Source organism: Salvelinus sp. IW2-2015, linkage group LG14 (assembly GCF_002910315.2).
Source record: "Salvelinus sp. IW2-2015 linkage group LG14, ASM291031v2, whole genome shotgun sequence".
NCBI lineage: Eukaryota > Metazoa > Chordata > Actinopteri > Salmoniformes > Salmonidae > Salvelinus > Salvelinus sp. IW2-2015.
The window spans coordinates 14343471-14366872 of record NC_036854.1 but is presented as its reverse complement, the minus strand read 5'-3'; the positions used below and the strand labels follow the sequence as shown (position 1 = coordinate 14366872).

Below are 23402 nucleotides of genomic sequence, written 5' to 3'. Positions count from 1 at the left end.
GTCTAAGTTCAGGTCCTCTTTTTTGACTTGGTGGGAGACGTGTGTATGGGGGGGGCTCGGGTGGTTGAAGGGCAGCTCTCGGGGAACTGTGGGGGGATCTTGGAGGGTTGGTGGCCTGGCGGTTGGGAGCTTGGACCGGTGGCCGATAGGTCGCTGGTTCGGGTCCCTGTTTTTGACCTTGTGAGAGATCTGTCCATGTGCCCTTGGGCAGGGCGTTGACCCTGGTTGCTCCTGTGTGTCGCCCCGGATGGGAGTCCGTTAGATGACTGAATGTAATGTAAATGTTGAGTGGCTTCACTGCAAGTAGATTGTATGTTTTAATATTCCATAAAAAATAATAAAGCAAATAACATACTGGAGGATAAAAAGACAGACAACATGACTGTCAAAAAGATGGAAGACACCTGGGTCGTTTAATGCTAAATATTTAATGGATTGACAGATTAAAGAGACTAGGGACACAAATCAGATGAAGGCGTGCTAGAAAAACGTAAAATCCAAAAAGGATGTGGCATAGGAGAGGGCGGGGGTTATTTCAGACCGGAGGGAGACCTCCATCCAAGGGAATTGATCCTCTTCCCCAGAAGATATGCAAGATGATTCCCCAGCATTTTGCCCCTCTCCTTAACCCCTATGATGATGACGGACAACTGGACCCACCAATATTTAGTAAGCATAAATAACTTGTAAGAATCAACGACTATAATGCACATTTTAACTAACGTTAATGCTACTTCACTACAATAGCATTATCAGTCCCGTTAGAGCATGTTGCCTAACATCATCATTCGTACCAAGGCTGGGCCTATCATAAACCCCAATAAAATTGCAATTAAATCTACTGCAGATTGAGGTCCTGAATTTACAAAAAGAACTACTGCAAATTCAGGAACAACCGAATTGACAGTTCTATTCACACGTGATACATGAATGAGGATGTGGGAAGTGACACCTATGACTATGTTGGATCTTAATTTTATCAACCAGTTGCAGAAATTGGTCAAATTAAGATCCTACATATGTAGGCTGTAGAACAATAATACAAAACAATACTTGGAAGAAGCCAGTGAGAAAACGAGTATAACCAGGAAAAGGTAGAAGAAAAAGCAGAATACCACTGTTTTGAATGGTAGTCTAGAGCCTGAGGTGTGAGGCTCGGAGTCCCTGAAGGACTTCAGTCAGAGCCTTAATAATGTGCTGTCTCCAACCGGGACAGAACAACAAATCGCTCCAGCTGTAGTTCAAAGTCATTAGCTAGACAAAGGCAGGCATGTGGACTCTGCTTACCCAGAACCCATGTAGGTGTCCTCCTCTTTAATGAAGATAACACCTTTCACCACCCACACATTGGCAATTTAAATGCACACAGGTTGATGGATGCTGCTGTCCCTAAGGAAATTAAAAAAGGTGAGCCACTAGAACAGCTTGTAGCCTATAGCCTGTCTAGCCAAGGAACATGGAACAAGGGTCTGCCATTCTTCAAAGAGTGACCATGCAATTTGCTAAGCAGATCATAGAATAGGCTACACCAAACCATGAGCAAGCACAATATTTCAGCTAATGTTTGTTACAAAAATGACAATGTAAAGTACTGTATTTTATTGAGCTCTTCAGTAAGACCAGTGATGCACTTGTCATTCTGACCTATAAGTTTTGACAACTACTTGGCCAACAGTCTTGCCTCAAATGCAACAGGCTTCTATAGACCTGCCTGTGAGCTGAAGAGGACAGAAAGTAGGCAAGCCAACATCAGCTTCCATTTCAGCAGCGCATCAATAGGTATTTTAGTCAAATCAAATATTCAGTTAGACTAAATCAGCAAAAGTCACATTTCCAGTCATTACATTGTAAAACACGGTGATTCCCAGCAGAAAAGAAAAAAGCTAATATGCCCAGCTGGGAGTGCTCTAAGTATGGCAAAAATACAGTGGGTTCATTTAAATAAAGGCACCTGTCTTTAATACAAGGCTGCTCTCAGTATGAAGCCTATGAGTGGGAAAAATGTAATGTTTCACTGTAAATGTCAATGTTTACAGACCAAGGAATTGGGTAATCATTCTTGTCCAGATCAACAGTGATAGGTATGAGGCAGTAACCGATAGCTTACAGTGCATTTGGAAAGTATTCAGACCTTCACATTTTGTTACGTTACAGCCTTGTTCTAAAATTGATTAAATAAAACATTTTCCTCATCAATCTACCCACAATACCCAAAAAGGACAAAGTGAAAACTGTTTTTTATTAAAAATAAAAAACAGAAATACCWTATTTACATAAGTATTCTGACCCCTTTTTTTATGAGACTCGAAATTGAGCTCAGGTGCACTGTGTTTCCATTGATCATCCTTGACATGTTTATACAACTTGGAGTCCACCTGTCGTAAATTAAATTGATTGAACATGATTTGGAAAGGCACACACCTGTCTATATAAGGTCCCACAGCTGACAGTGCATGTCACAGCAAAACCCCAGCCATGAGGTCGAAGGAATTGTCCATAGAGCACCGAGACAAGATTGTGCCGAGGCACAGATTAGGGGAAGGGTACCAAAAAATGTCTGCAGCATTGAAGGTCCCCAAGAACACAGTGGCCATCATTCTTAAATGGAAGAAGTTTGGAATCACCAAGACTCTTCCTAGAGCTGGCCGCCTGGCCAAACTGAGCAATCAAGGGAGAAGGGCCTTGGTCAAGGAGGTGAACAAAAACCCGATGGTCACTCTGACAGAGCTCCAGAGTTCTTCTGTGGAGATGGGAGAACCTCCCAGAATGACAACCATCCACCAACCATGGTAGAGTGGCCAGACGGAAGCCACTCCTCAGTAAAAGGCACATGACAGCCCGCTAGGAGTTTGCCAAAAGGCACCTAAAGGACTCTCAGACCATGAGAAACAAGATTATCTGGTCTGATGAAACGAACACTTTGGCCTGAATGGCAAGCATCACATCTGGAGGAAACCTGGCCCTATCCCTAGGATGAAGCTTGCTGATGGGATGTTTTTCAGCGGTAGGGACTGCAAGACTAGTCAGGATCGAGGGACAGATGAACGGAGCAAAGTACAGAGAGATCCTTGATGATGTCCTGAGCGCTCTGGAGCAAGTTCTCAGACTGGGGCGAAGGTTCATCTTCCAACAGGACAACGACCCTAAGCACACAGCCAAGACAACGCAAGAGTGGCTTCGGGACAAGTCTCTGAATGTCCTTGAGTGGCCCAGCCAGAGCCCGGACATGAACCCGATCGAACATCCCTGGAAAGACCTGAAAATAGCTTTGCAGAGACGCTCCACATCCAACCTGACAGAGCTYGAGAGGATCTGCAGAGAAGAATGGGAGAAACTCCCAAAATACAGGTGTGCCAAGCTTGTAGCGTCATACCCATGAAGACTCGAGGCTGTAAGGTGCTTCAACAAAATACTGAGTAAAAGGTCTGAATACTTTTATTTAACTAGGCAAATGTGATATTTCAGTTTTWAAAAATGTATGCATCTGCAAACACCTATTTCTGCTTTGTCATTATGGGGTATTATGTGTAGATTGATGAGGGAAAAAAAAGATTTGATCAATTTTAGAATAAGGTAACAAAATGTGGAAAAGGTGAAGAGGTCTGAATATTTTCCCAATGCACTGCAAAGTCTGTTTTAATTATAAATTAGGCCATCTAGGCTAAATTCCGCATTCAAGGCAACTATATAATAATACGGCCTAAAAGAGTGAGAAAATACATATAGTTCTTTGTTTCTCAAGTTTCTGACAGCAGTACCTCACCTGGCATGCCATCATAGTGTATGGCCGGTTGAATGCTGCTGCATTGAAAATGAACAAGGAAAAGCCTGGGGCTGGAACCAAAATGCCAGACTGGGCCTGTTAAATGGTTATCTCCATCTCTCCAACGATAACACTGACTCAATTCAAATGACAATTGAACATAAAACCCCGGAAGGACACGGGTTAAGGTCACCAACTTATGAGACAGAAGCATAACATAATAATACAGTCACTACTTTAGGGTTACTGAAGGCATTCAATTTGATTCAATTGAGTTCAGTTTAGATATGAAATATTGTCTATGCTCACCATAATTACATGTATTGTTAATGGGCTTCACCCTCTATCATCTATCAAAACAAAGCATGTCAAAAAACAGGAGAATATTAATAATTGAGAACAATGTTCAAAAAGTTTAGGGGGGAAAAAAATAGCTGTCTTTAACCACAGACAATGGCAAGCTGAGAATGAAAATGTCTCGCAAAACTATGCCAAAGTATGCCTGTCGATATTTCCTAAACAGTTAACCACAACCAAAGCCATAGGGATCAATTTGCTCATATGATGTTGGTCACAGCACATCACAGTGGGCACCCACAATCTCATCCTTTGTCAAGCAATTACGCTCATACAGCTTAACATCCAATTTTCCTCCCGTGAAACAATGCAACACTGAGACCATTCACGATACAAGGCCATGAAAATAGAAACCATAATTCAACTGTACTTCAGGGGGAAAATATCATTTTGCCACGGGCAGAACTTTTTATGTGAGTATGTTGAGTAAGGGAACAACATGGATGGCCAGAGTGGTTACAGCATTCTCTCACAAGTTTTTGGAAATCATCTCTCGCCCAGACTGAGATGTAGGAGAATGACAAAGTACAGTGTCCAATGATATGTTGACTTAAAAAGTGACACAAAACTAGACAAGTCAGCAGCAGTCATTCGTCCTCTAGCCTACTTTGATTATATATAAATATTGAATGCAGCTTAAAGGATAACTCTTCATTAGTCCAATGTTGACATAGTCACAAAATGTTTTGCTAATCAGCAATCAAGTTGTCAAGATAGTTAAACTGTCAAAATACAGAAATCATCCCTGTATGATGCACTATATAGCCAATTTTCCCGGGATCAGTGTCCTCTACTGTAGACAGTTCTCTTCGAAGAGAATGTTCAAGAATACTTCCCAATCTTACCAGCAGTCATTTAATATTTTTCCCCTACAACGGTTCTTTCACAGAAACAGGAGGGTGGTAGTTGAAACACCACTACACAGGCCTACACTAAGACATCCTTGTCAATATATCTTGAAGCAACAAAACCGCCTATAACATTCGGTCAATAATCTTTCGGGTTTCAGAAATCTTAGAATGTAACTAGCATCCTTGTTAAATGGTTATAAATGGGAAGAATACATGCTTGTCCTGGCATGCATCCCCTACGCAAGCTTGACGTTAGACATAAAATGTACAACTGTGTGAGCCGAGACCTCAGTTTGGACGTGACCAAGTATTTTCACTGACATCTGCAGTGAGAACAGAATTGTGTATTCTGGAATGCTAGCCTGCGTACTCGCTCTCCTCACTACAAGGATGTTATTATGTAGCTGCATTTCAATCCGAAGGCTGGATGAACTCCAGGAAGCGGGAGGGAAAACAATGTTAAAGAGAGCCTTTTCCATAAATGAATATTGTAGCACAGTGCCATGGTGCAGGGGTCTACACTAGTAGGAAAGATACAGGTGCCACAGTCAAGAAAAGGGGCACTTGGGTTAAATAATGGTGGTTAAARGGGAATGGAAACACTAGGATTTAGAACTAAACTGTAGATGGCAATATTGGCACGTTTTGGTGGGGGGGGGGTTAATAAATTATATATATTTATATATATACAGTTATTTTATATGTAGATATATTTCCTTTATTACCCTGCAACCCTACCACTCATCCCCCAATTGGAGCAAACTAGTGAATAACAACGCTTAGGCTTCTACTTCCAGCTTATACATACTATATACATTTTATGGACACAGTCTATTTTACAATAGTTCTAATTTGTTTGTTTTTACTCTTGTCCTTCCTCTACCCTCAACCATCAATTTCTGATGTCCATCCGGTTTGATTTCCATTTGCCATATCTTTCAAACTGTGCTCTTTCAAAAAAGTTCTTAAAGTATACATGTTTTACAGGCACAGTATTTTTTACATTAGTTATCTASTTGATATTAGTTGTTATTACTCCCAACCTTCAGCTCCATTCAACCCCTCCCATCTATCTCTTAACACCATCCATATTGGATTTCTATTTGCCATGTATTTTTTAACTGTGCTGTGATGTTTCACAAAAGTTCTGAAGCTTTCTATTCTCATTGTTAATTTTTGCTAAAAGTATTATTATATTATTGATCGATTGACTATTACTTTTCAGATCGCCCATTTGTGCTATCTGCAGGGTTAGCTCCAGGTAAATATTGCAATTCTTCAGGCATTCCTGGACCTGTGACCAAAAACAAGCTACATTTGGACAGTACCAAAACAAATGATCTAATGATTCTGACTCTTCGCAGCAAAATCTGCAGAGCTGGGAAGGTTGTATCCCCCCATATAAATAACATTCTATTGGTTGCAAGAATTTTGTATAATAATTTTGAATCCGGCGTCGTTTTGCGTATCCCTTCATAAACCATGTGCCATGGAATCGGTACGTCAAAAATCTATTCCCATCTATATGGCACGGCTGTCAATTGTTTGGTCCTTAAATTGAACTGGTATACTTTTTTATTTATCATAATTTTCTTTAACCAATTATGGTCTTTAATGCAGGGCAGGCTTTTGCTTGACTCTGAAGTCAGCGATGTTGATGATGGTCGGTCGGTAACCCCTATTTACCATAACCCTCGAAGTTGAAAAGGGAGGAGCAAGCAGAGCGCCTCAACGTAGGCCTATAACTCCTTAGGAATATTTCTGTCTGCAATAATGACCCTTGTGGGGAAAACGAATTCCGATTGGATGGGCCTATGCCATCCCAGGACCACCCCTGCACAGTCATGTGAAATCCATAGATTAGGGTCTAATGAATTTATTTCAATTGACTGATTTCCTTCTATGAACTATAACTCAGTAAAATATTTGAAATTGTTGCATTTCTATTTTTGTTCAGTATAGATTCATAATAATGAAGGATTGCTCAACCAKAAGATTTCCAAACATAAGGCAGAATCAGTTTGAGAGAAGAAGTCAGTGATTATGGCTCTCAGCTCTACAACCTCCCAAAGACAATGGTTGAGTCATTCAGAGACATGTTGGTGCTGACCTCCAGTGGCATGCTGAATTAATGGTCCACTCTGCCGCACATTGGCCGTGCAACAAAGAACTCTGACGCTGAAAGACATTCAACCATCTTTGCTTTAGTCCAAACAAGCCTAAATAAAATGACAAAATTGGAAGTCAAGAAAAAACTAAGTTACCACTACTACACTTTGTCTAAACCCCATCAACTGACAATCCCCCCTGCTATAACATTATTTTTTTGCAGATCAATATTCATAATAGTACACAAAAAAAAAAACAGGACAGACATCATCCAAAGGACACCAATTACTTTACTAATTTCCTTTCAATTCTACCAACACACCCGCCATTCCAATTTGAATAAACGACCCAGGCGGGCCGTGGAACGGCGCAGCGGTASCAAACTGGAAAAACATGTTTCCAAGCATATTTGGCTAATCCACCTCACAGCATGTTCTGCACATCCCATTCAACCAAAGGCAGCCATTGTCAGGCAACTGTATCTCTGTAATGAGCCATGTTAAAGCTTGTATTCGCAGACAGCAGCCCCTCTCAATGGGAGCCTATCAGGCTCCAGCTTCCAGGCAGGGACCAAGGCCACAGTATACGCTATCAGTTAGGGAACCATTCTCCAACAGTCCATTTTACACATGGTTCCCTATATGTAACCTGGTAGAAACGACTAACGTGCATTTGTTAGGGCCGATGCCGATACCGATTTTTGGGAGTCAAAGGAGGGTGAGGGCCGATATTCAAAATCATTACATTTGAATATTGTTGACATTTCTCAGACACAGCCATGTCTGCATTAATGTAYCAATTTTAAAATCCAACAATACATTTGACTTCGTTTTTACCAAACTACATAACGGTATTTTTATTTATTTTTTAAATGGTACATTTCTTGATAAACTGAGTAAATTAAGAGGGCATAGGCYTACTCACAAAACAGGTGAATGCATATTAAATAGGAGTGTGCATTGAGTTATTGAGCTTGTTTTGGAGTCTATGGTGTTGCAGAAAACAAGTTTTCCTTCCATTTGGGACTTATATTAGTCTACTGATCAACAACATTTGCATCGAAGCACCACTCCAGCATGTCACGCCTGTATGGAAGGACATCATATAGGCACTGCTGTTGGTTTGAGAATATAAAATAACATCTATTCAATGCAAGAATGTGATTTCTTTTCAGCTGCCCGGACGAAATTCAAAACAATTCAATTGGCTAGTTCAGCTATCTGTCAAGAAATGGGTGGGTTGTAACTTGATCCTACTGCTACAATTGGATAGAGCGAGGCTGTAACTCCGCTCCCTTTCACATCTCTCTCAATCGCTCATATCACTTGCTGCTGTTTACTGCTACTATGAAAACTAGCTCAATGACATTTGCTACCAAGCCATAAAATGTGCATAACATCTAACAAGAAGAGCAAGACTAGCAACAAAGATGAATATGACTCAAATCTGCCCATAATTTGAGATATGAGAACGCACACACGTATTGCGTGCTGATCTACAGCTTCATTGGTCCATAAACATGCAGGAAGAGTCTTAGGTAGCTAAACCTATTGCCAATCTTTATTTAAGCATTTTAAATACACTTCCTACTGTCATGACGTTGGCCTGGGGGTAGGTTTATGACAGTCATAAATACCTCTTTCCCCCCTCCCCCGTTCCTCTTCCCTACTGATGTGACATAAGAAAACCCCTTGGTTAACATAGAGATTCTGGGAACATCAGAAGTTGGGGGGAAATGAACTATATTCTGGTAATCCGACCAACTGAACATATGCGGTACTTAAGGTATATTATGTCAGTTCGGTTGCCCTCTGACACATTCTCATCAATGATAGAATGACAAACTCTACTGTGGAAAGTCTAAACATCAGAGGTATCAGATTCACATGGAATTGTTGTTTAATTCAAATGTTTGAATATGAAATTATTTGTGAAGAGATGAAATGTAATTTTAGCTTCCAAATGAGAGATTTGGGTTTTCATAAGTTTGGGCCTCTGCTCAACCAGTGGCCCGCCCCTGTGAAGAGACATGGGTAATAAACTTTTCAGACACACCCCTCTCCCTCCACTATATAAAGCCATTGACAAAAATATAACTTTCTGTTCCGGGTACATTAGGATGACGATCCGATGTCAGAATGGTTCAGATAATAACTACAGAACTAAGCCAACATCAGCATGGACTTTGGTTGTAAATGGTATGAACTTTGAACTCGTATTCACTACAGAAGTGATACCTCCTAGCCGTTGAGTTAGCAACAGCTGCWACAAACGCAGGTTAGGAAGGACAGTCAGAGTATCCCGTCTACTACACAACGACGTTACTACCACATATCCAGTGACCACCAGAGACATTCTTCAAAGGACAGAGGACTCGGGTTGGCGACACGGTCTTCCATCTACCACCAACCTACTGAAGCGCAGCTCAGAGTAAATATTTATTGCATTTTCCTTTTCCAAATGGGCGGTAATTTAGAATGCATAAGATACTGTATTTACGATAGCACAGCTTCGCCTCTGTTCCAGTCTCCCGCTCTTTCACCAAAACCCAGCCCCTTTCCTTTGTGTAACAAGCTGTCATATCTATTCCGCCCGCTAGGGACGTTTTCCTTTATGACGGCAATTTGTAATCAAGTTATGATATAATTGTGTATGTGTGATTCTGTGTGATTAGTTAGGTATTTAGTAAATAAATAATTAAACCCAATTTTGTATTGCTGATTCAACTTGTTAGCCAGGATTCTTGCAGATAACCAAGGATTTACAACTTTCAGATGAGACTGAATAAAATGACGATTAATGTTGACTGCTATGGATGTAAAATATTACTAAATCTTTAAGAGTTTATTCGGAAGATAACAGCTCTATAAATATTCTTTCGTGGTGTCCCTCTCTAGTTAATTACATTTACATGATTAGTTCAATCAGGTAATATTAATTACGGAGAAATTATTTTATAGAATAGCATGTCATAGCAATTAATCCGGCAAAGCCAAAGACACGACACTTCTTTCCCTATTACAACAATCTAATCAACTGTCAATTAGGGCTGTCGCTGACTAAAGAAAATCTTGGTCGACCGAAAGTTGTCTGTTCTTTTGACCAATCGATTGGGCTGAATTTTAAAACGTGTATTTTTCTATATAGACACATTTGTTTGAAAAAAAATCTAACTATATGCATTGAGCTTGTCTGATGCCTTAATCTTACTGTTTGATGAAATAAGACAAATGACACCGATGCTGAACAAAAATATAAAACGCAACATGTAAAGTGTTGGACCCATGTTTCATGAGCTGAAATAAAAGATCCCAGAAACGTTCCATATGCACAAAAACCTTATTTCTCTAAAATTGTGCGCACACATTAGTTTACATCCCTGTTAGTGAGGATTTCTCCTTCGCTAAGACAATCCATCCACCTGACAGATGTGGCATATCAAGAAGCTGATTAAACAGCATGATCATTACACAGGTGCATCTGGGGACAATAAAAGGCCACTCTAAAATGTGCAGTTGTCACAAAACACAATGCCACAGATGTCTCAAGTTGAGGGAGTGTGCATTCATAAAGGCACACCCCATGAATACAATACTTTTTTGTCCTGTGCAAAGAAATGGGATCTGAGCATGAATCATTATGGTTGCATACCGAGGTCAGGTGGTTGTCGCAAGGTAAAGTGCTGCTGCGTCTATTTGAAATGAGAGATTAAGTGCGCCTATTCCTACTGCATACAGTTGGAATGCTTGACTGATACTAAATGGCTGGCAGACATTTTTGATAGGCTTTATGAACTTAACATGTCACTGTAAGGCCCGAAAAGCCGCCACATGTCATTGGCCGACAAAGTTGAGGGGTTTGTGAAGAAGCTAGAGCGGTGGGCAGTGCGAGAGGAGGACGGGAGTGGGGAGACGTTCACTGTACTCCACAAGTTTATTGAGAATGAACTGCACCAGGATGATGCGACAAAAGCAAGGATCACTCATCACCTCCAGGGACTTATTGGACATTTCAGGAGGTACATTCAATTGGAGAGACATGAAAACCACGAATGGATCCAACAATCGTTAATTGCCACTACCGCTGCCAGCTACTGGTCATCTACCGGTCATCTGAGCTACAAGACTCACTCCTGGACCTATCCAGTGGCAGGACCCTGTGCACAGCTTGTCTCACTGGATGAATTCTGTCTGTCAATCGCAGGAGAATACCCGGGATTATCTGAAACCGCATAGGATTAATTTATTCTTTCAGTGTCGACACATCTCTGTGAAACTACTTTTTCCGCACTTACATACATTAAAGTCAAACAATGATCACGACTCACGAGTGGAAGATAAACTATGTTTATCCGGGTCAAGCTTAAAGCCCAGCATACAAATGCTGTCTTCCAAGCATCAGGCTCCCAGCATCAGGCTCAGCCATCTCATTAATTCTAGAGAGTATAGATGAATTAAGAATAGGTTGATGAATAGAGAGATTCTGGTAATTACCCATGTATAGTGCTTTCAGAAAGAATTCACACCCCTTGACTTTTTCCAGATTTTGTTTCGTTGGGGCGGCAGGTAGCCTAGTGGTTAGAGCGTTGAGCCAGAAATCGATAGGTTGCTATCAAATCAAATTGTATTTGTCACATACACATGGTTAGCAGATGTTAATGCGAGTGTAGCGAAATGCTTGTGCTTCTAGTTCCGACAATGCAGTAATAACCAACGAGTAATCTAACCTAACAATTCCACAACTACTACCTTATACACACAAGTATAAAGGGATAATATGTACATAAAGATATATGAATGAGTGATGGTACAGAACGGCATAGGCAAGATGCAGTAGATGGTATCGAGTACAGTATATACATATGAGATGAGTAATGTAGGGTATGTAACCAGAAAAGTGCATAGTTTAAAGTGGCTAGTGATACATGTATTACATAAAGATGGCAAGATGCAGTAGATGATATAGAGTACAGTATATACATATACATTATATTAAGTGGCATTGTTTAAAGTGGCTAGTCATACATTTTTGATCAATTTCCATTATTAAAGTGAGCTGGAGTTGAGTCAGTATGTTGGCAGCAGCCACTCGATGTTAGTGCTAGATCTGATCCCCGAGCTGACAAGGTAAAAAAAGGTYGTTCTGCCCCTTAACAAGGCAGTTAACCCACTGTTCCTAGGCTGTCATTGTAAATAAGAATTGGTTCTTAACTGACTTGCCTAGTTAAATAATGGTTAATTAAAAATAAACAGGCTGAATTTAAAATGGATAAAATAAAATTGTCACCAGCCTACACACAATACCCCATAATGTCATAGTGTCATAGTTTTTCAAAATGTTAAGTCAATAAGTATTCAACCCTTTCGCATGGCAAGCATAAATAAGTTCAGGAGTAAAAATATGCTTAACAAGTCACATAATAAGTTGCATGGACTCACTCTGTGTGCAATAATACCGTTTAACCTCATCTCTTTACCCCACACATTTGTAAGGTTCCTCAACCAAAGACCAGGGAGGTTTTCCAATTCCTCGAAGAGTAGATGTGTAAAAATAAATAAAAGAAGCAGACACTGAATAACCCTTTGAGAATGGTTAAGTTATTCATTACACTTTGGATGGTGTATCAATACACCCGGTCACTACAAAGATACAGGCATCCTTCCCAACTCAGTGGCCGGAGAGGAAGGAAACCGCTCAGGGATTTCACCATGAGTTAAGAATTTAATGATTGTGATAGGAGAAAACTCAGGATGGATCAACAACATTGTAGTTACTCCACAATACTAACCTAATTGACTAAGTGAAAATAAGTATGCCTGTACAGAATAACAATATTCCTAAACATGCATCCTGTTTGCAACAAGGCACTAAAGTAATACTGCAACAAATGTGGCAAACCAATTAACTTTTTGTCCTGAATATTATAAAGTGTTGTTAGGGGCAAATCCAATAGAACGTATTACTGAGTACCACGCTCCATATTTTCAAGCATAGTGGTGGCTGCATCATGTTATGGGTATGCTTGTAATCGTTGAAGACTTGGGAGTTTTTCCAGGATAAAAAAATKAATGGAATGGAGCTAAGCACAGGAACATTTCTAGAGGAAAACCTGGTTCAGTCTGCTTTCCACCAGACACTGGGAGATGAATTAACCGTTCAGCAGGACAATGACCTAAAACACGAGGCCAAATCTACATTAGAGTTTCTCACCAAGAAGACAAGGAATGGTTCTACATGACAATGTACAGCAAGACATTAAAATGGTCTAGCAATGATCAACAACCAATTTGACAGAGCTTGAAGAATTTATTTAAGAATAATGGGCAAATGTTGCACAATCCAGGGGAGGAAAGCTCTTAGAGACTTACCCAGAAAGACTCACAGCTGTAAATCGCTGCCAAAGATGCTTCCACAAAGTATTGACTCAGTGGTGTGAATACTTACGTAAATGAGATTTCTGAATTAAATTTTCATTCAATTTGCAAAAACTTCTAAAAACATGTTTTCACTTTGTCATTATGGGGTAGTGTGTAGACAGGTGAGATTTTTATTTTAATCTATTTTGAATTCAGGCTGTAACACAACAAAATGTGGAATAAGTCAAGGAGCATGAATACTTTCTGAAGGCACTGTAAATGGCCAAATAAAAGTGTGAAGTAAATGCAAAAAATATTATTTATTAATATTATATTTCTGTGTATACATCAATGTAAAGTTTTAGGGCTTTAAATAATAGATATTAGAAATGAATGTGTGTCGGGGGGAAGGCGCGTACTGGGACCGAGAGCCAAAAAAGTTTGGGAACCCCTGCAGTAGAGTACAGTACACTATAATTTACTGAACTCAGGTTCTGCCAACTAAGGTGTGTGTGTGAGAGCGAGAGAGCGAGTCTTTCTGTAGTTTGGTTGTTGTACATATGAATGGTCCCCATCTGAACAATAATAATGCACTTGGACTGGCCGACCCAGAGGTCAAGACGGAGCTGGCCCTGGACTTGAGGTAAGGTAGCTGTCTCCTGGGTAGATGTACATCCAACACGGTCCTCAACCTTGATTTCTCATAAAAGCACACACATTCTTTCAGGTTACAGACCACGTAACTAGGCCTAGGAGTCCTAGACAAAGCGAGTGCAACAATATCCGTAGGCTAGTTATTGGTTTTGTAACAATACCCAAACATGCAAAGGAGGATATTACATTTTTCAATGTTTGTGTAGCTATTCAGGACACATCCCCATGAAGAAAATTACATTCATAACTATGCGTTTCTGTATAGTACAAATCATGGACCCATGATGTCATTCTGTTACCGTCATTCTGATAGAGTGTTCAATAACCAAAAGAAGTCAAATTTAAGGTGTCATTATAGCTGACTCCCCATTCCTTCCGCAGACATATTTGAATCTAGATTCGGGGTAGATATTTAACAGTTTTTGGAAAACATGGTCAAATCAAATTTTGGGATATTTAACCATCATTCTGTTACCAAACTTTACATCTGCCCTGTCCTTTGAGTAAATGTGTTCTTTTGCAAAATTTTTACTGGACATTTTTGAAATTAGTCCTTGAGCAAAATGTGTCCTTGTGCACAGAGTTGTATGGTTTGTTTAATTTTGTAATCAATGGCTTTTGTGTGGCATCATTTTAAAGTGACACATTTTCAAGTCTTGGCGTCATTCTGTTACCATGGAATTGTCGACACACACATTCCGAACAAAAATATAAACGCAACGTGTAAAGTGTTGGTCCCATATTTCATGAGCTGAAATAAAAATGAATAAATAAAAAAAATWGCATGCAATTGGCATGCTGACTGTAGGAATGTCCACCAGAGCTGTTGCCAGAGATTTGAATGTATAATTCTCTACCATAAACTGACTCCTACATCTCCTACATACATTTAGAGAATTTGGCAGTGCGTCCAACTGGCCTCACAACCGCAGACCACATGTAACCACACAAGCCAAGGACCGTTTAAAATTGTTGCATATATTTTTGCATATATACAGTGGTGAGAACAAGTATTTGATACACTGCCGATTTTGCAGGTTTTCCTACTTACAAAGCATGAAGAGGTCTGTAATTTTTATCATAGGTACACTTCAACTGTGAGAGACGGAATCTAAAACAAAAATCCAGAAAATCACATTGTATGATTTTTAAGTAATTAAATTGCATTTTATTGCGTGACATAAGTATTTGATCACCTACCAACCAGTAAGAATTCCGGCTCTCACAGACCTGTTAGTTTTTCTTTTAGAAGCCCTCCTGTTCTCCACTCATTACCTGTATTAACTGCACCTGTTTGAACTTGTTACCTGTATAAAAGACACCTGTACACACACTCAATCAAACAGACTCCAACTCTCACCAATGGCCAAGACCAGAGAGCTGGTGTAAGGACATCAGGGATAAAATTGTAGACCTGCACAAGGCTGGGATGGCTACAGGACAATAGGCAAGCAGCTTGGTGAGAAGGCAACAACTGTTGGCGCAATTATTAGAAAATAGAAGAAAATAGAAGAAGTTCAAGATGATGGTCAATCACCCTCGGTCTGGGGCTCCATGCAAGATCTCACCTCGTGGGCATCAATGATCATGAGGAAGGTGAGGGATCAGCCAGAACTACACGGCAGGACCTGGTCAATGACCTGAAGAGAGCTGGGACCACAGTCTCAAAGAAAACCATTAGTAACACACTACGCCGTCATGGATTAAAATCCTGCAGCGCACACAAGGTCCCCTGCTCAAGCAGGCGCATGTCCAGGCCCGTCTGAAGTTTGCCAATGACCATCTGGATGATCCAGAGGAGGAATGGGAGAAGGTCATGTGGTCTGATGATTCAAAAATAGAGCTTTTTGGTCTAAACTCCACTCGCCGTGTTTGGAGGAAGAAGAAGATGAGTACAACCCCAAGCACAATCCCAACCGTTGAAAGCATGGAGGTGGAAACATCATTCTTTGGGGATGCTTTTCTGCAAAGGGGACAGGACGACTGCACCGTATTGAGGGGAGGATGGATGGGGCCATGTATTGCGAGATCTTAGCCAACAACCTCCTTCCCTCAGTAAGAGCATTGATGATGGGTCGTGGCTGGGTCTTCCAGCATGACAACGACCCGAAACACACAGCCAGGGCAACTAAGGAGTGGCTCCGTAAGAAGTATCTCTAGGTCCTGGAGTGGCCTAGCCAGTCTCCAGACCTGAACCCAATAGAAAATCTTTGGAGGGAGCTGAAAGTCCGTATTGCCCAGCGACAGCCCCGAAACCTGAAGGATCTGGAGAAGRTCTGTATGGAGGAGTGGGCCAAAATCCCTGCTGCAGTGTGTGCAAACCTGGTCAAGAACTACAGGAAACGTATGATCTCTGTAATTGCAAACAAAGGATTCTGTACCAAATATTAAGTTCTGCTTTTCTGATGTATCAAATACTTATGTCATGCAATAAAATGCTAATTAATTACTTAAAAATCATACAATGTGATTTTCGGGATTTTTGTTTTAGATTCCGTCTCTCACAGTTGAAGTGTACATATGATAAAAATTACAGACCTCTACATGCTTTTTAAGTAGGAAAATCTGCAAAATCGGCAGTGTATCAAATACTTGTTCTCCCCACTGTATATATATATATATATATATAATTATTTTTGTAGTTTTTATTTTATCCACTTTGAGATTATTATTGTGTAATGAAAAGCACTTTACAAATGTAATACATTATTATAGTGGAAATGTCTTGGTTACTAAACTTTGCATGATTTTGTCCTGAGAGCCTAACGCAACTTCCCCAGCCAGTCAGATGAACTCGTGGATATCATTTTTATGTCTCTGCGTGCAGTTTGAAAGAAGTTGCTAAGTAGCGCTAGCTCTATTGCTAACTGGCGTAAGTGCAATTGCTGGAAGTCTATGGGTATCTGCTAGTACGTTAACGCTAGTTAGCATTGGTTTGCGAAACTACCTCTAACTTCTGTTACGAGATGTTGCCACGCCAATAGATGGCGCTGCTGTTGTGTATTTTACTGTAGTGAGGAGTGAGCTAAATTAGGCATTACGCACTGAATGGAGCTGTACGCATGCTACCCAAAGATGCTGAAGTAAAGACATTCTTATCAACATTAACTTATTGTATTGAATAATCAGCATACAAAACAACTTCCTTTATACTGGACACCGATACATAAAAATGGTATCCACAAATTAATCTAACTCTGGGGAAGTAGATAACGGGCATCAATGACAAAATCCCGAAGTATCCCCTTTAAATTTAGGTGGCTGTTGGTCATAATATTTTGAAGGCATAACGTCATTTGTGTAAATAAACTACMGGCAATCCATCAGAAAGCATTTTAGGTTGCAGGAGAGGGCTAAATCAAGTAATTTGAGGACGTTTTGTTATGTTTATTCTTCTAGAGAAAAGGGATTGTCACAAAATGTACCCAACGTTAGGCACATATCTTCCTTACGCTGTCTGACAAGCCAAATAACCAGCCATGATCTTACCATATAAACTGCTTTTTCGCAAAGGTGGCAAAGCATGTTAGCTAGCTAACGTTAGCTACTAATGTTACTTTGAGCATTGTCTAAAGCTGACCTTTCTAAACCAGTTGGCTAACAACTAACATTAACTAGTAATAAATGCTATGCACCTCGACTACTTTTGTGGAAGCAAAAAGCCGACGGAGGCAAGCAAAGGTCCAGGAAGTGCGTTTACTTAGCTACCCACTAGTAAGACTGTCAGCAAGAAAACTTGTCAAAGTTGTAGCTCGCAAGATGATTCGTTAGCCGCTACCATTAACTACCTGGTGTTATGATTCCATAGCTAACGTTAGCTAGCTACCTCTAGCTACCTCTCTACGCATCTCATAACATTACGGATTTACATGTTCGCAAGTTAGTTACCTAACGTTAGCTATTTGACTTGACGATGCATAGTTATGCCGATACGTTTACAGATGGCAACTAACGTTAGCCGAGTTGGCTAGTACAAACTCACAGTAATAAGCCACGACAGGATCCCTCTTCTCATGTTCCTGTGCAGTTCTTAGATAGTGCTGAATGGCTTTTAGCTGTGGTGGAAGAGCCATCTCTAAGAATATCAATAACACTAACTATAACAGATTAACCAACAATCGAAATGTGGATCGTTAGCTCTAAAAAGTGTTCCTAATATCGAAGAATTCTTCTGCTCCTTGTTCAATACGTATAGCGCCATCTCCAGGACCGGAGGACTATCAAAGCAAAACAGCATCATATTGATATATTCATTACTGTGTACTGCAATGCATACCACTTGTAATCTCAAGAGCTGTGTAGCCAACAATATTATAATATGAATGTAATAACAATCAATGAGAATTATGGCATACCTGTGCAGTAAACTGTCATCAAGGAACTGCATGCAGCTTGTGGTTTGGGGAGTTGTTCGACACCACAATGATCTGCTGTGATTACACTGCATATTCACCTTTCCCCCCCCAAGAGATAGCATGGGGCTATCATAAACACTGGGTATGTATAGAAAACAACTGAAACTGGGCATGCAGCTGTCCTGTTATTGTAGGATTGCTTTGTCAATACAAAAAAATGTCAGTACAAAAAAGCTGCAGCATAGCACCACCTCTAACAACAACAAAGAAATCATCTAACTGATACTTTTGAAACGTAAGAAAATGTTTGATCCTGAGCTAAAAAGCAACACAGACAGATTTTTTTGGGAAACATCATACTGTACAACAATATTGTCCTAAGATATGTGTTGGTCATAAAATGTGCCCCTTTTATTAAACAAAGCTGAGATGTTTTATGCATTTTATAAAGAACACTCAGTCAAAACAGACAATAGATGTAATTAAATTAAATTACGCTAAGAAATGTAAACATTGCAAGCAAACATTAGTAAAAATAAAAAACCTACGTAACAGATATGGGTCCTTGTGGGGTATTTCAGAATGCAGGACTAATTACTTTGTGAGCTAGATATTCATAGTTTCTATCAAGCCTGATTTCTGATTAATAAAGGTAACTGGATTTGAGCTTATTTCAAGTTCAACATCTCTTTCAACAATACATTCCGCAGAATTTCAGACTGTGTATACCGGAATTAGCTTGATAACTAATTGATCCCACTTCCCCAAAATACTCCTCAGATTTACTGACAACCAAATGAATGTCATTGCTTCTTTTAACAGTTACCTCAGCTTTTTATACAAAATGAAAGAGGCAAACTTTAAAACTATCCAGCTGTCACAAATACCAGAAAGCAGTATGCCATATTGTACCTGAGATGATACATTTAGCTGAAAATAATAACAAAAGTTGGATGGATGCCTGATAATAACTTACAGATACAAAACAAAAGAGGTAATCATTTTCAGTACAGCAACAGCACAGGGTTAAATCAAAAGCATAATACTACAAGCTATGAAAAGGGTCTTAAAATAGTCAAATATATGGGTTAACTATTCACACTGTGACCAGCAGACTTATCAGCAAATACACTTAAATCTACAGTGATGTGCAGAATCTGCATGATAAATCTGGTAGCATGGAAACCCATCTTCTTTAACTGTTATTGATACCATTCCTATATATAGTATTTCAAAACCTTAATTTCACAATCAAAGGATGTGCAAAAAATCGTTCAAATTTAAAACTAATTTGAGAACCTTTATATAGTCCGGAACTTCAATTCATACAAATGTACAATTACTAATTTATTATGAACTAAAAATAATAAAGGCCAAATATTGAAATCAAATCTAAGCTTCATTAGGTGAAATTTTTGCCTGCCTTTTTTTCATTTGAAGGCATAGTCCAAATGCCTTAAAATGACCCATTTTCAGCTTGTGTCGTAGGGTATCAGGATGTTACCATTGATGACATGACATTGGCCATATGTTGTACTGGACAATTAGATTACATTACTGTGGGATGTAGGTTTGTCTATAGGTGTCACGAATCCCGCCGAGGATGGTGCCTCTTCCTGTTCGGGCGGCGCTCGGCGGTCGTCGTCACCGGCCTACTAGCTGCCATCGATTCTTTTCTTTTTGTTTCTGTTAGTTTGGGCTGATTGGGTGCACCTGTTTTGAGTTTAGTTTGGTGGGTAGGCTATTTAAGGGTAGGTAGACCGCTGGCTGTTGTGCGGGCTTGTATTCTGTTATGTTGGTGTTGGATTTGTATGTGGATTTTTGTAATTTTCTCGGAACAGTTTAGTCCGATGTTTTTGGACTCATCTTTTCATGCGCCCGTGTGTTTTAGGGCATGATCGTTTTCCCTGTGTATTGGAAAATTAAATCCACGTTTCTTGAAACCTGTTCTCTGCGCTTGACTTCATCCACCCAGTTCTCCTAGCAGCTCTGACAATAGGCCCCTAAGAAGACTACAACAATGCTATAACACTTTTCACTGGGTACAAATACTGAAGTATGGATGTGGAAAATATTAGAATTACTGGTAACACATTTCTTTCTTATGTGGGCCAATGATTGAAAGCTGCATATGTCACAACAATATCATTAGTCTATTGACAAAATAAGGTTTAAATCTGTGTGACTTGACTTAAACAATGGGATTATGGAAAGAAGTGTCTGAGTGTCGACTCCCAACMAAAAAAAGCAGAGGTATGTAGTTTTCGGCCTTGGTGTCCATGCGAGACCTGGATAGACACACAGAAACTTGAAATATGACCAATTACTCTGTAGCAAATAACACACAGGTCATTGATTGGTCAAATAACCCAATCTCCTACAGAGTATCTCAAATATCTCAGCAACACACAGCAGCACCGTGATCCCAGTGAAAGTGTACATTGCACTTAAAAATATGGTCTTTTCAAAGTGTTCCGGCACCATGCATTTTGTGACATTGAACGTCTTTTCTAGGGCACTGGCATCACACATGTAGAGTGGGTGAACCTGGAAACCAAAGAGATGGCTCTGCAACCAAAAAGCGATGACTTCCAGAATAATTCTTAGTAGGACAGAGATGATGTAGAAGACAGTGTATGTAGGTCTCTGAAGGATTTCCTCCTGGTCAATGTTTTTACAGGCAGCATAGAGATGAAATACAGCTCCAGGGACTAAAACAGTTACCAACTGCAATGCCCAGAATACCTGCAAGCAGAATAACATTCTGGCTAGTGGAAAAACGAACTATTCACAAGTCCACATTGAACAACAGCACATCTTTGAGTCCCTCTGTTAATGACGTTGTTGTTTACATTGACTTCAACTGGAACTTAATGACTGGAATGAATACTGTTGGGTTTAAATCACATTATACAATATCATCAGAATATTATAACGATGGTAGAGTGAAAATTCACAACTGTTTGTGGATCCTGACATATTACCCATGGTTTCTGTCTAGCTTGTATTCTAATATCAGATAAGTGAATGCAGGAAGCTGTCTTACCTGAGGTGTTATCGGCCTAAATTGGTTGTAACAGTAGAGATTTAACTCCCTCCTGTCTGGATCACAGCTGAAATGGAGAGCTTCATTGCCATAGACTGCAAAGCCCAGGACGCCCAGAAAGAACATCCGAACAGAGCCAAAGAACAGTGTGTGGAACTGGCCTATCACTGTCGGAGGCCTGAGCTAAAACAAACACACAGACACAGAAAAACGCTTTAAAACAGCATTTGTTTGTAAAACATTTTAAAAAATTGTGTGAAAACTGATTGAGGAAGCAGAAGTATGATTATCATTTCATGAATTACACAAACATTTGTGAACAGATGACACATTGGAATACACCACCCTCATGAAATAATTGCAGATGGACCAAATATCAGATCTAAATTAAACAATTTCAAACATGCTTATTAATCAGTAATGCATGGAGTATTTTGGCAATAGGTTATCTGTCATGTTTCAAACACAAACCTATTCTGAAAATAGGATATTTACTCTGCTATATGTAACACTTAGTCATCTATCAACAAATGCAACAGTCTATCCATTCTATTGTACAGGTAGATGATATGAATGAATAATTCAGAGAACTCACTGGGCTCAAAGTGACCACGACCATCGTCCAATATTCTATATATTCTTGGTATCACAATACTTACACATCCTTCGTAAAAGTTCTTAATGTAGTTTAAAGACATGACTTGGCTGCTATTCTCCCAGTTCAATTATTGTAACCTGGGGGTCATTGTCAATCTGCTGGCATCAGGCAAAGCCAACAATAAGTCTGAAGCTCCTAATGACCTTTTGCCGCTGAAAGCCCTTGTCAATGCATATTTGTCTTTTATCCGTGGTGCCTTCATCAATTTACCCACTCAGTAGAAAAAAGACAACAGAAAGGAAAAACAAAGGCACGGGGCATGTGTTCGGCCCATAATCCCCATTTAACAAAGTCAGCGAAAAAAAATATTTGTAAAACACAATAGGAGAGAAAACAAAATAGTAAAATACAATAGTGGCACTTGAGTGTTATTTTGAGCTTCCAACTGAACAATATGAGATAAATTGTGTTTGAAAGTTAGTTTTATAACTCCATCTAAAGAATTTGCATGTCAATTTCCACCTCCATTAGTTTTTAATTTCACGGATGACATTTGAAATGATAATTGTAGAGAAGTGATTTAGGAGCTACTGAACAGCTTCTGACAAAGGAGCATTTATAAAATACACATTTCAGCGAAACTTTTATAATCTTTGAGTAAATTAACTCGGAATAATTTCACTGACATATTTGTACTGACATGAGGCACACGAACAAGTGATTTATATAACTACGCAGTCAAAAGGAACTTCTCCCTGTTGGAACATCRCGATACACACCCTGCACTGTAAGTAGCCTACATCTGAAAGATCATTCACCAAGTTGTCCCAGCTTCAACAAGCTAGAGCAAAAACACAGCAGGAAAACACGACAAAATAAACAAAGCAGGTAATAAAATGAAGTCCACACACCAACCGTAATCCAGGCGGAGTGCTGTTCATTCCCCCTCTCAATCAGAGCTTGGGTCCTACACTCATGCCACTCTTGCACTCCCAGGGAGAGACCTGCTGGAAGAGTACCATGATGGATGCGTTTATTTTACTGAACGCGTACTTGTCAGAGCACAAACAACAAACCAATAAGCAAAGCATCAATGAGATCAGGCATTTGGAACTGTCAATAGAGAGAGAGAGCATAATGGACAGAGGTACTATTACTTAAATAAAGATAACACCGTCCCGCAAACATCCAGAGAGAGCACGTGGTCCACACGACGCAATCACTCAGCTGTTCCTGTCCTCATCAGTCAGCGTAAAAAGCAACATCCTACCTGAGGGACATAAATGACTGCTCTACCACGGACGTATATCATA

The 23402-nt window shown here is 39.8% G+C and overlaps 2 protein-coding genes across 6 annotated transcripts in view; both read right to left on the bottom strand.

Moving 5' to 3' along the window:
* Positions 1-18296, bottom strand: part of LOC111972934 (vacuolar protein sorting-associated protein VTA1 homolog) — a 46113-nt gene extending 27817 nt beyond the window's left edge. For all 3 annotated transcript variants that reach the window (XM_024000039.2, XM_024000040.2, XM_024000042.2), the window contains exon 1: positions 18073-18296. In XM_024000039.2, coding sequence (XP_023855807.1) covers positions 18073-18163 — 91 coding nt within the window. In that variant the 5' untranslated portion in view covers positions 18164-18296. The remainder of the gene's footprint in view (positions 1-18072) is intronic.
* Positions 18297-18874: 578 nt separating this feature from the next.
* On the bottom strand, positions 18875-23402 carry LOC111972475 (gap junction epsilon-1 protein-like). Of its 3 annotated transcripts, none has more exons than XM_023999471.2 (3): positions 22151-22475; positions 21492-21674; positions 18875-21190 (listed from the first exon to the last, which is right to left on the bottom strand). In XM_023999471.2, the coding sequence occupies exons 1-3, from the start codon at positions 22187-22189 to the stop codon at positions 20795-20797; spliced, it is 618 nt and encodes a 205-aa protein (XP_023855239.1). In that variant the 5' UTR covers positions 22190-22475; the 3' UTR covers positions 18875-20794. The 3 variants fall into 3 exon arrangements, 1 of the variants encoding a protein (XP_023855239.1); XR_011480867.1 differs by lacking the exons at positions 18875-21190; positions 22151-22475 and adding exons at positions 23001-23096; positions 23247-23402 and having other exon boundaries at positions 21584-21674; XR_011480866.1 differs by lacking the exons at positions 18875-21190; positions 22151-22475 and adding exons at positions 23001-23093; positions 23247-23400 and having other exon boundaries at positions 21584-21674.